At 41.3% G+C, this 13,171-nt stretch overlaps 1 protein-coding gene across 2 annotated transcripts in view; it reads right to left on the minus strand.

The window, feature by feature from the left end:
- The window catches only part of LOC122782240 (protein bicaudal C homolog 1-like), a 70,156-nt gene that overhangs the window by 26,647 nt on the left and 30,338 nt on the right, over positions 1-13,171 (minus strand). For both annotated transcript variants that reach the window (XM_044046521.1, XM_044046520.1), the window contains 4 exons: positions 12,299-12,368; positions 5,311-5,390; positions 3,588-3,746; positions 606-659 (listed from right to left, as the gene is read on the minus strand). In XM_044046521.1, the coding sequence (XP_043902456.1) occupies positions 606-659; positions 3,588-3,746; positions 5,311-5,390; positions 12,299-12,368 (363 nt within the window). The remainder of the gene's footprint in view (positions 1-605; positions 660-3,587; positions 3,747-5,310; positions 5,391-12,298; positions 12,369-13,171) is intronic.

The following is a 13,171-nucleotide window of genomic DNA, read 5'->3' on the forward strand; positions in this document are numbered from 1 at the left end:
GAAGTGTCCTGCAAATGAACTGTTACCTACTATGATAATACTGGCACTCTTCCACTCCTTGAATTAGGTAAGGGAACTTGTTTTGCAACCGTTACAGGAGATGAACCCAAGAGTGTCTCCTTCTCTGCTGCACACGCGGTTATAAAACAGCACTTCCTGAATGAGAGGTCAATGCTACCTCCTCTCTAGTCATCGAAGAACGCGTGCCCTGAAACATAGCCTGAACCTAATTTGCCTTGTACTTACAGAAATAAAAGGGAAATGGAACATATTCTGACTGCACTATAATCCATAAAACGACTCCACATGCCTGCTTCCAAACCCAAAAGAGCAACCATATTTCACAAATGTGGTTTGAACACACGCAAGCTGTAGTAGTCCCTTTAAAATCCTTTTCATGGATGGACTGATATTTTCTCTTTTGAAGTCTGAAGCCAGTGCAGGTCAACTGAGAAATTCAAGTCAACCACTATCGCCTTGTTGCAGGAAGGTCAGAACTACAAACTTACAAGTCTGCAGGGGAGGAAATGAGAATTTGACACTCAAAACACAGATTCTGGATAGAGTTTCCCTTCTGGACAAAACGTGGCCGCGTTCCAACTCACCCTTATTTTTATTCGAGCCGCCTCCACCCCTCCTGGCTGCCCTGCGATGGACACCTGTTCACAATAAAAGGCAACATATGTAAATGAGTTAGCAAGTTCAGACCGGTGCATACCAATGAAACATCATTTCAGCGTAGAGAGCAGAACACATACAGCAGGAAACATTTAAACCGAGGCGTGGGGGTTTACGTCGTCGCGCCACGTCGTCACTAACGGTAAGAATGAATCATCGTGAGAAATGATTTCTACTGTTAGAGTGATTTACTCAGATTGGAGAAAGATAAACATGAAAGGCAAGTGGAAAACTTGTAAATATCTTGTATTGAGGGCTGTAAGTGAAAGGTCAGTGGTTTACGTCTGACCAGGATTTATTTCACATCATCATAAACCCTGCAGCGTAACTCTGTGACCAACAATTATACCTTTCAAAATTAAAAAAACAAAGTCATAGAATCGGTGCGGCCGTGTTAATTAACACTTAATCTGGATTCGTCCAGTTCCAGTGAGAATAAAAAGTCATTTATTAATTTTCACAGATGTCTCCGCTGCAGCGAGGAGAGCTTTTGAAAATGAGATCGCTCGAGGCAGTAAAATAAGCCTCTTGCTGGTTATTGGCTTATACTTGCATCATTAGAGTGAGACTGGAGGCTGTTCATCTGTCTGTGAAGAGCAGGACTCAGAGCAGTTTGACTTCAGACATGAAGTGAACCCTGCAGATTCTGTGGAGGGCCGTGTGTGTGTGTGTGAACTAGTGCTGCAATTAACAGATATTCTCATAATCAATTAATCTGTCGTTTAGAAAACAATCCGTAAAACGTTGATCGGTGAGTGATGATGTTCTCAAATATCTCCCTTTAGTCCACAAACCAAAATGATTCTGTTTTAATGATTTCTCTGTTCTATGGCGCAAAGAAACCAGAAGATATTCTCATTTAAGAAGCTGAACAATCAGAAAACACTCAAATCAATCCATCTATTCATCTTCTACTGCTTTATCCTCCACATTAGGGGTTGTGGGGGGCAGTACCCTATGGTACCCACCCTGGACAGGTAACCAGTCCATCACAGGGCAGAGATGAACAACCATCCACTCTCACTCCTAGCACTCCTAGGGTCCACGTGGCCAAGTGGAAAGGGAACTTGGCTTGTAACCGGAAGGTCGCCAGTTCAAGTCCCCACCAGGTCAAAAGGGCTGCAAGAGCAAGGTACCTCCCCGGGCGCTAGGATGGGTCAAATGCAGAGAAATAATTTCCCTAAGGGGATTAATAAAGATTCTATTTAGAGTGTCCAATTTGCCTAATCCCTAATCTGCATGGTTTGCAACTGTGGGAGGAAACTGAAGAACCTGGAGAAATTAAAAAGTGAAATAGTTGATTCATTTAGTATCGATCCACAAAAACTGAACTGGAGATTCTCCCCAGATTCTCCACTTAATCTCCAAATAAATTCATGTGAGGACGCAACAGGAGGAGCTCTGGAGAATCCACAGCGAGCGAACGGGTGAGTGGCCCCGCTTCCTGCACGGACAAGCCAGGTGCCACCCCCTCGTCAGGATCCTCCAGGGATTCTCCTGCTGTCGTGAACGTGATTGAAGCAGACAGTGTCTGGCTGCGCATGTGAACAGCAGAGTCCGGGAAATGTCTGGACGCCAAATCTCCAGACATTAATCTGAGTTCATGTCTGAGAACGGCACATGCAAAACACATAGAGATGAGGTCAAAACCAGTGAAGGAGAAAAATATAACAAGCTCGCACTTTCACACGCAGGTGCACACAGTACTGTAGAGCAACCTGGCAGAGAGTGTGATGCTGTGCCTTGGCAGCGCGCTCGCTCCAACAACTCATACTACACTTAATGGTAACTACACTAGGATCCCACTGCTCTTCAGAGCAGCCAAACAAATCAACTTTCTGAAATCCATCCAGTCAGAAACCCCGTGACACTTGGTTAATGCACTCACACATTGAAACCTCTTTTTCAGAAGCGTAAAAAGAAACCAAACAACCTGAGATACTTTTTCAACGGGATAAGTTCACGACTTCAAAGACTATTATGGTTGAAACTGAAGACCCGTGTCAAGTATAAGAGAATGTGTGAGCAGTGAGAATCACTTTCAAAGTCAATACATTTACACACAACCTTAGTGTCCACTTGCACAAAGTGCCCGAGGCTTCAAATTAGTTATTCTGCAATGGTTTTAGCCAGCCAGTAAATATGTTATTTTTAAGCCAAGACACATTCAAGTTACATTTCCCTATAATTGAATCTAAGGTCAAGAAGCCTAAAAAGAGAATCAACCCACCAAACACCACATTATCTCATAAACTACCAGCATAGACAGTAGCTATCCATTATCCTTTCCACAGCCAAACTAAGTTTACTGCGATAGAGTTTGACCAGTCTGTATCAGCGCCACGTCGCTCCTGTCTGTAGGTTTATTGCGAGGAGAAGAACCAACGACAACACAGAGACATTACCTATGCATGCCATTAAAATGCCCTTTTCTTCTAAAATATACAAAAAAAACAAAAATAGTAGGTAGTAGTTTTTGATGTATTCTTCGATCAGCAGTAAACTGTCTTCAAATAAGTTAGAGATGAGCCGATATTATAGTAGGTACAAACATCTGGTCAAAATCACCACATCACGTTATTGGAAAACCAAAAACTAACATTGTCCAAAAACCCTGCATATAGATCAGAAACATGCTTCGCCCACCGCAGACTGTAGAAATGTAACTAAAAAGCAGCAACAGCATGTTAATGGAGCCATGTTGTGGTCTGTTTATTTCTTTCTGCTGAAAATTTGCCGCACAGATGGAGCAAAGTTTTTGGAATGGCCGTTTAAGGAGTACGTCGCAAATGCATCAAGAACACACGTGTTTTGCAAACAGCTTAGACGTTTGAAAGATGTAAAATGAACATATCAAGATGACAAAGTGATAATGAGCCATATGTTTGTTTGTTTTTAGCCACACAAACCTGGTTGCTTTTCTCCGTCTGGTTGTTCCTGTTGGAGTCTGGGAAATGGATGTGACACCCTGTCTCCTCCATCACCCTCTTGATATTGTTGCCACCTTTGCCGATAACGTGAGAGTGCTCCGTGTGGGAGACGTCCATCTTCAGAGTTACCCTGTTACTCTAATGAGAGGAGGAGAGCGACAACGTTTGAAAGAGAGATGAGAATCAATACAGCGTCTGAGCCGAGTGCTACTATATGAGGAAGGGACAGTGAACAAAAGGCGGGGAAGACAATGGAAGACGGTAAGTATTGAACTGCATCAAGTACATTACATCCACTGCATTAATGTTCTCAATAAATAATGCTGCATCGTTATTACAGCCTGTAAATGACCCAGGTGACGTGTAGGAGGAGGTACATAGAACATCTTAGGGCTTAAAGAATGGATTCTTTACTAATTTAAATCAATTTCATCATGTTTTGAAGCTACAGTGCTGGGCAAAAAACTTGGGCCACCATGAGAGCTATAATGATCACGCAGTTACATTCTATCCCAATCAATCAATTCAGAAAGAAAAAAGACGCTTCTGTAAGCGTTGGTAACACTTTATATTAGGGAACACAGTCACCATTAAATACGTGCTTACTAACATGCATAATAAGAAGCACACTTGCCCTTTATTAGTAATTATTAAGCACGTATTAATGCCTTATTCTACCACTATTGGTGAACATGAATTAAGATTTTCCCTAAATGAGGTGTTAATACGTGCTTAATATTTACTAATAAAGGGCTAGTATGCTACTTACCTAGTTAATGGTGAATGTGTTCCCTAATATAAAGTGTAACCAATGCTTTTTCTGCTGAGAAAAAGAAAAATGTCTATTACACCAAGTTTATTTAAGACATGAGTCCCTGAGACTCCCAGTGAATATTGAACTGAAGGTGATTATGTCGCAAATCAAATCACGGTCAGAGAATATGGCAATTAGGTATTTTACCCTTAGTCATCCAGTCACAGAACTTAACGAACAGTGCAGTCGATTGTGTGACTGAGGCTGTGCGTATCCAGCGTGACCACAGCTTGTAAAACCCGTGTACAGAAACATCATTCGAGTTCAAAACAATTTTGGTTTATTTTTACGACACAGTCGCCAAACAAACAACGAGGACCAAGACAAACTGGGATGGCTTGTTTGTGTCATGCCCCGCTGACTGTAAACGCTGGTGTGCTTCCAAAGTCCTGCTCAGCATCTGTCCTCTTCACTTCATCTCAATAGCCACAAGATCCAAAACGTACAATTTCCCCCTCTTTAAAGCACTTTCGCAGGCTACAGTCATTTAGAAAAAAGAGGCAAATGAGCAATAAAGTATCGAGCACATTACAAAAAAGACTCAAATTATCACATAACTCTGCCGCGTCTGCCAGAATAGAACTGCCCCTTCGTGACAAAATGAAACACAATAAACTGAGCCAATTGTGCGTTGCTGTTTTCGTGTGTGGCTCGTCAGCCGTGTATCGGCGACCGCCTGCCCCCAGGGGGTGCTACTGTGCAGCGCCCAGGTGAGTGAGTACTTGTGTTACTATGGCAACAAAGCCTGTGCATGTGCACAGTGCAATCCACAGACAAGCTCGGGATGCAAGTGTCTGGTTAAAATAAAGCCAAGTTGAGATGCAGGCGGGAGACGAGCGCGGACGTTAAAAAATGAAGATTCACGAGTGATAAAGACGGATACTGTACCTTTGTGTCGAGGACAGACATAATTCTGTCCTTGGCTTCCCTCACGTTCTCCCTCTTCCCGCATACTTTGATGTGTGGATCTGTGGGGGAATGACAAGGGGAATATTAATATTTTCATTATTAATATGTCGCTCAAACTGCCATAAATCTAAAGTAGATTGTTGAACTTGAAATGTACATTTATTTTCTCCAAATATAGTTGCCGAGCACAATTAACATAAATCCCTGTCAAATTGTAACACCTTTAACCCCAAATACTCGGTGGGCAGAGATATGAAGTGAATATGATACAAAAAACTGCAATGAAAGACATTTTAAATAATGCTTAGTTATAAAAACAACCAAGGTAGCTGTAGAGAAGCAGAAAATATTTTATTTTATTTATGTATAGGCGATTAAGTCTGTCATTTTTCCCTCCAAAAATCTAATTTGTACAAATGAGGGTTAGGGTTAGGTGACAAGCATTTTTCTATGGAATATATTTGGATATTTTCACAAATCTACACACACACACACACAATATTATTTAATACTCATATTATTAGTTACACATGACTGACCACTTGCTGCTTGATGCTACCTCCATCGCTTCACACAGTTTTTGTTTTTTTGCTCTAAACAGAACCCAAAATACTTCCTCACACTACTCTTCAGATGCTTCAGCATCATGACTGTCCGCTCAGAGGAGACTTAACCAAACTGTGTCCTCCAATTTCAGTCCAATGGGTCAAGAGAGCATTCAAAATGATATATGGCCAAGATGCACTCAGAGCTACAGTCTAAACAGTCTACTGCGCTTCGAGGCTGCATATACCTGTATTTTTTAGGGATTTTTAAGGTTTGAGTTCAAACAGTCTCCCTAAATTTGAGCAGATGTTAAAATTTCAATTTGATACATCTGAAAACATTGACATGTTGAAATGTGGGCACACAGGATGTGACGCTGTAGTCACCTGGTGGAAATCTTTGCAGAAGAAGAGGGGGAGGTGACATAAGAGGGGAAGACCATTAATCAGATCTTGAAGTGGACACTGGAGGCACATATCAACATGTAAATGCATGTGGTGAAGCGCTATCTGATCACAAAGAACTTATTCTATTGCCAGGTGTAAAGGGGGTGGGCGCTATGTGTAGTCATCTCAAATATCATCAGGGCAACGTTCAACATCATTATTGCATCAACAGTTACTGCAGCCACTACTTGGAATGTGTGAGCGTGACTAAGTGAGTCATTGCTGATAAATGACAGGTTAGAATGTGAAAGTGGGACACGAGTAAAACCCATTTAACCAAACATGACACAGCAGTCAACAAATTAGAGCGAGTCAGAGAGAAGCTCGGCAACAGTAATTGCTGCTTTGATATCTGCCGTGTCCCATTTGAGTCGGCGAGTAACCGCACGGCACAGGGAGGGAAGGGTGGTGGCGAGGGTGCAGATCTGTGGAACCGAGTCAACGGAGCCCACAAGAACACGAAAAAAGCCGATGGTAATCGCCCCGCTTCATTTCAGCCTCAACAGAGGACAAAGAATTGATGCTCATCACCACATTTTCCTGAACCTCATTCCGTGAGTCGGAAAATGTACAAACTGCTTTTGAGCTTCTTTTTCAGACTTGGTTGCAGAGGGACCCGCGTGTCGTTTGTGTGTCAGCGGACACACATACAACACACACACAAAAACCAACGTCGTCTCTGCAATTTCAAGAAATTACAAGATACCGGCAGACAGCAGACACTGCTGCAACATGCTCATTTTCTGTGTATTTACTAATAGCTTGAGAAAACTGTGCCTCCTCAGACCTCAGCTTCTAAACACACAAAGAAACAAAGAGTGCATACCTTCACCATTAATAGCTAATGCTTGTTGTTTTTTTTGGTCAACATCTGGCAACGATGACGCGCCAGAACCAAAATGTAGAATTTGTGCGCACACGTGTATAAAATACTCACGGTCCAGCGCCCCATGTTAATTGTACCGAGCGACAGGAAGTTCAGTAAGCCCCGTTCCAGGAATACACTCACATTTACAGTTCAGCCATCAGAGCCAGAGAATCAGATTTGTTGTTACAAAGTCACTGGGACCTTGGAGAACTGCAGTGTTCAGCATGTTTAGATTGTGCCCAAAGCCTGCATGTGAAAAAAATCCTCAACAGTGCAGAAATGAGAAATGATGTTCAGGCCATTTTTGGAAAGCTGCACATGTGCAAATTATGTTTTTGTTTTTTTAAACCATTTTGCAGACTCAAGATCAAGTGGCAACTGGCCATGATGTCACGCGTTAGAATCTGAAATCCTCTTTCGAAGCCTCGAGATTCGCAAATTTGTTAACATTAACGAGCAGGAGCCTCAAGGACGATAGCAGCTGTCTATCACAGTAGCGTCCACTCATACCTACTTTATTTTATCATCCATTTTAGAGCTGAAACAATTAATCGATTATTAATCGATTACTAAATTCATTGACAACTATTTTGATAATCGATTAATCAGTTTGAAGCTTTTTTCATGATTAAAACCAGATTTCCAATTGTTTAAGCTTTTTAAATGGGAGTATTTTCTTAATTTCTTTGCTCTGGATAACAAAGAAATCAAAAAGTACTGATCTAAATTTTTAAAGGTTTTCGAGAAAATAATCGACAGATTAATCGATTATGAAAATAATCGTTAGTTGCAGCTCCATTTTCCTCTAAATGGAAACATAATTTACCAAATCAACATCGTGTTCTATTGAAGAAGAGCTGAAACTAGACGTTGAGACCATTTACTCCTTAAGAAAATCATGACTGATGTTGTAAATCAGGCTGGAACAAGGTTCTTTTTTGCAACCAGTGGAATTGCCTGTTAAAAACTATTCAGTACACCGTTACCTCTGGGTTGGTTTCAGGCAGAACAGAAGACTACATCCTTTTTGATTGACAGTATGTCGAGCTCAAGACTCGAGCATAATTCTCACACACTAACAAGCGCTCTATGAAGCTGAAAAATAGCAGCAGACTCGGTCGTCTATAGAGAGCGGCAATATGTGGTTTGGCTGGAGTGAGGAATCCTGTTAAGAATCAGAAGGAGCAGCAGCAGCAGCAGCCCACTCACTTTATTGGGCACTTAACTAAGAGGTCCACCGAGTGCCAGCAAACAAGCACCAATCTTGTTAAGAATGCAACAAGAGTCCGACGACCTTAACACACACTTAAGGACACGCCGCATCACACGGGGGCAACAACTGCTCTCACACATGCTGAGGGGTTGGAAGTCAACAAACGCTGTGCTGCAGTCTCGGATACATGAAAAGAAACTGAAGGAAAAAGAGCGGCGAGAGAGAGAGATTAGTCAGAGACTCGTCGAAGGAGGTTTTCCCATCATACAGCTGTTTGCTGTTAACAATAGAAACTCTTTACTTTCTCCTGTGGCACCCTCTGCGGCCATTGGAGGGAGTATGGTTCTTCCAGAGTCTAACCTGTGCGTGCAGCACATCTGGCAAACATTAGCCAGCCTGGACGAGCGTTGCAGCCGTGATGTAGAACACCCCCGCATTTTTCAAGTCGAGTGTGCTGCATGGTCTTTCCTTTTTTTTTGGATGATTGATTGTGGAATAAAAATGAACACCTTCAGCCTTAATTTTGGCACACGCAACGCGTATAAAGTCAAACACAAACAAGAGCAGAGCGGCAGCTGTAAAATGGTGTTTTCAATCACACAGACTTTGCACAGCTTCACTCGACAGAGAATAAAAACCTTTTGACCTCCAGTTCTGCACTGGCAGAGCCGAAGCATTTTCCCAGCTAGGGACTACATTTGATAATAACGCACAAATGAGGGGGGAATTAAGTCCTTTTCGGTTTGGAATTTCTCATTCAAAACATCTGCAGAAATGTTGAAACAGACAATTGGCCAGGAGTGGAAGTATTAACTGCGTAAAACAAACCAAGCGTTAAACTTTTATGACCAAAACATGTTTAAAAGCAGCGAGAGCAGCCCACGGAATTGACCACTCGGTCAGGCTTTGTTGTGCAGTTGCGACACAGACCCGTCTCACACATCATGAGCGATACGGGCCCTCAGTGTATTAAATCACTGACGGCACACCAGTGATGGCTTTTCCCCCCCCAGAGGCAAACAACTGGCCTTATCACACTAATGCAGGTGGCAGCGATGGTTGGCTGCAGGTGATGAATAAAAAAAAAAAAAGAAAAGGAAAAAAGAGGAGCTGGCATTTTTGATGGAGTGTGGCTCCATCTGGGCAGAGGTTACAAACATTCACACATCCGTCTGCATCTGCCGCCGCGCTGCCAAATGTAACAGATTCCTGGGCCGCGCATAAAAGATGACGCTAATGTGAAACTCCAGGAAAACAAGGCAAACAAACAGGGTTTTTTTTTGTTTGTTTTGTTGTTCAGATCGGGATAACTGAGAATAATCTATTACCCCACACGCCGACACAGAAAAGCTACGTAATCAGCTATTTTAAGGACAGGCGATGGAGACATTGTGAGTCAGTTCTGTTTTGTCATATCCTGCGTTACATGATGAGGGAAGAATGGAATGTAGATCTCCATTTCAAAGTATTTTTTTGGGGGGGGTTTTTCTGCTGACCTCTGTAAACTGTAAACCTCCCGGTGATGCTGTTTTTCTTTTCTTTTCTTTTCTTGACTGATTTGAACAGATATCCTGGCTGCCCTTCACTGGCTCTCTGTATGTTTTAGCATACATTTATAAGATTTAAATGAACACTTTTAAGTTCATACATGGGCCTGGCCCCTAAGATACAGATATTATATACGTCAAGGCTCCAATCTAGAGGTGATCAACAGGAACTCTCAACTTTGGAATGACCTGCCTGAGGAGATAAGGCTCATGGAATCAGTGACTTCCTTTAAAATCCACTTTTATAGATCTGTATTCATGTCATCGTTAGTCTTCATCATGGTATGATGTTAAGTTTTCGTTCTCTCTGAGCATCCTGCCCTTTCTCTGCCCCTCACTCCCTCCCCGTGAGTCCAGATGGCTGAAACACACGGTCAGTTCCACATGTGTCATAAGACAACTCTGTGATTATTCACATTCTTTCTTTCTCCCTCTCTCTCTCCGCTCTTCTTGGTTCAGTTTATGCAATATAGGAGTTAAAAAAAGCTAATTTGTGGGTCAGAATTTGTTTAGTACAGAGAACATTATCCCCAGGTGGCGTCGGAGGCAGGTTTTATGAATGAAATAATACTCTGGGGGGTGAGTGGATGGTTGTGTGTGAATGGATTGCCAGGACTTACAGATGATGAAGTATCCAGAAGCAGAAAAAAAAAATTGTTTAAGATTCCCCGATGCAGCCCTATCAACTATTTTTCTGTACAGAGTGAGTGAGGAAGTTACATAATGACATTGGATTCCACATCTGGCTGGAAGACGCACACAAACGATTCTCCAGAGGACAACAAAGTGGGCACAACTGCACCCCCCACTCCCCTAAACCCCACCTCACCTCCTCAAGGAAAAGCTTTAAATAACCGTGATCATTGTTTTTTTTTGATTGGTTAGAGCTGAAGTAAAACTTGGCCACTGACTGCGTGAGACTCGCTACACGCAACTCCAGCTCCTACGCCTCCACAGAAAATGTAGAAATTCCTCAGTGCAGATGAAGTTACTGGCTTCCATCTTCACAAACCCCATTCAGTTGACTTAGAAAGTAATGAAAACCATCGCCTCCTTGTTCCTGAGAACATATTTGAGGATAAAAACAACAACACAAGTGTAATCATTAACCTCTGGGGTCTGGGGAATTCACACAGCTACACCACAGCTGATATGTTCACTTCACTCCATATAAATGATTCTAACCGTACATGGCAGCTAATAAAAGACAGAGTGTTGTTCCCAACGGACAATTGAAGAAACCAGTTAACTCCGGTTTGTTTAGGAACAGAAAATGACGAACACTTATTCAGTGAAACCTTTGACAAATCTGAGACGCGTCATCAAAATTAGTGATGGGTTGCAATGGGTTCCACTATATTTTAGTGACTTGGCAGCATGTATTCTATGTCTGAGAGGAATAATGTATAAAAGTAGGTAAATCCATAAATCTGCCAATGTTGATGATTTAAAAAAAAAAATGGCACAAATCAGCAAATGGCATGTTTGAATCAACCTCTAATTTAAATGATTCATTCAAATCAAATCAAAGTTCAAAACAATTGTATGTGTGGAGCTGCAACTAACGATTATTTTCATAAACGATTAATCTGTCGATTATTTTAAAAAACCTCCATGATGTTCTCGAATGTCTTGTTTTGTCCACAAACCAAAATGACTTTTAATGATTTCTGTGTGATACAGAGCAAAGAAATGAAGAAAATATTCACACTTAAGAAGCTAAAACAATCCAAACTCTTGTTCTAATCATGAAAAAAGCTTCAATTGTTATCAAAATAGTTGACAATTCATTTAGCAATCGATTAATACTCGACTGGAATATCTGAAAAAATGTAAATAACATGTTTGGGCTGTTTATTACTTCTTTTCGGGAGAACAACATTTGTGACACTGTTGGAGAATTATGAAATGACTCAGCACAAATGTGTTGTTAACAGCCTCATAGTTTCAGTTTCGATATCAGACACAAAAAAGTGGTATCATCTCATCCCTAATTATATCTAGGGCTGCAAATAACGACTATTTTCATGACGGATTCATCTGTTGATTATTTAAACGACTAATCGAGTAATCGTCCATAAAATGTCAGAAAATGCTGATGACGATGAAGGATGATGTTCTCAAATGTCAAACTATTCTGTTTAACTTCCTTAAAAACACTCCGATGTAAAAATAGTTAAGAATAATCAGGTCATTGTTTCAGTCATGTTCATGTGTTTTTATGCATTAACATATCAATACAGTAATGTGAACATACATGTCCAGCCCTATAACTAAATAGATGAAGTTTGCATGGGGCAGGACAAGAATTATATAACAATATGATTTAATGGAAAAAAAGAATCACCTTTTTTGGACTTGGCTCCAATTTTCAGTTTGGACGGCCAGGCTATCTGCGTTTGGGTCTCATCCATGATCTGAAACAGAGGGAGGGAGGATTGACGTTAGTTTATCACACATGCTAATACTCAAAAATAAACAAATACACACACACACACACACACAGCCTCAGATTTTCAATTTTCACAATCGTTATTATGTCGTTTCACAGCCGCACATTCAGAACTCACATCACATGCTCTCTTCAGTCTGCAGCGTGTGGGTTGGCAGAAGAACAGCAGATTATTGCCTATACACAGTGTATTGATTGTAATTATTTCATACTTGCGTTGGTGACAGAAACCACCGGGCTTTAGTGAGCATTAAGCTGGAATTAGTCGACTTTTCTGTGCCTTAATGTGGCTTTGGCTTCGCTTCAAGTGTGGGAAACTATTCAATGATTATCCAGCACCAGCAAACACTTTGTTTCTTTTTTTTTTTTTACGTCAGAGAACATATTGAAACCAAGCATAAGCAGCCAACAGCAACAAAGACAAGCTTTACGTGATGAAAAGAGGCGCAGGATGCTTCAATGGCACAGAGAAATGTCTCATGGAAGCCTGACAAAGTCAGAGGAGAGTACCTAAACTTGGCTTTGGAACACGTGAAAAATGACAACAACAATTTCTGCGAGAGTCCTTTGACAAGTCTCGTCATTGTAAGGAGGAGCATATGTAATGAAGAAGGAAGGAAGGAAAGAAATGAACTGATGGGGGAGAAGTGAAATGAACAAGGTGCTGATCCTCTTTAACTATGACTAAGTTCACCTCTGGATACAAATACACAAACAAAAAAAACATTAAAAAACAGTAAAGAAAAAGGAAGAGAGGAGCTGACATAC

Source organism: Solea senegalensis, linkage group LG15 (genome assembly GCF_019176455.1).
Source record: "Solea senegalensis isolate Sse05_10M linkage group LG15, IFAPA_SoseM_1, whole genome shotgun sequence".
Classification (NCBI taxonomy): domain Eukaryota; kingdom Metazoa; phylum Chordata; class Actinopteri; order Pleuronectiformes; family Soleidae; genus Solea; species Solea senegalensis.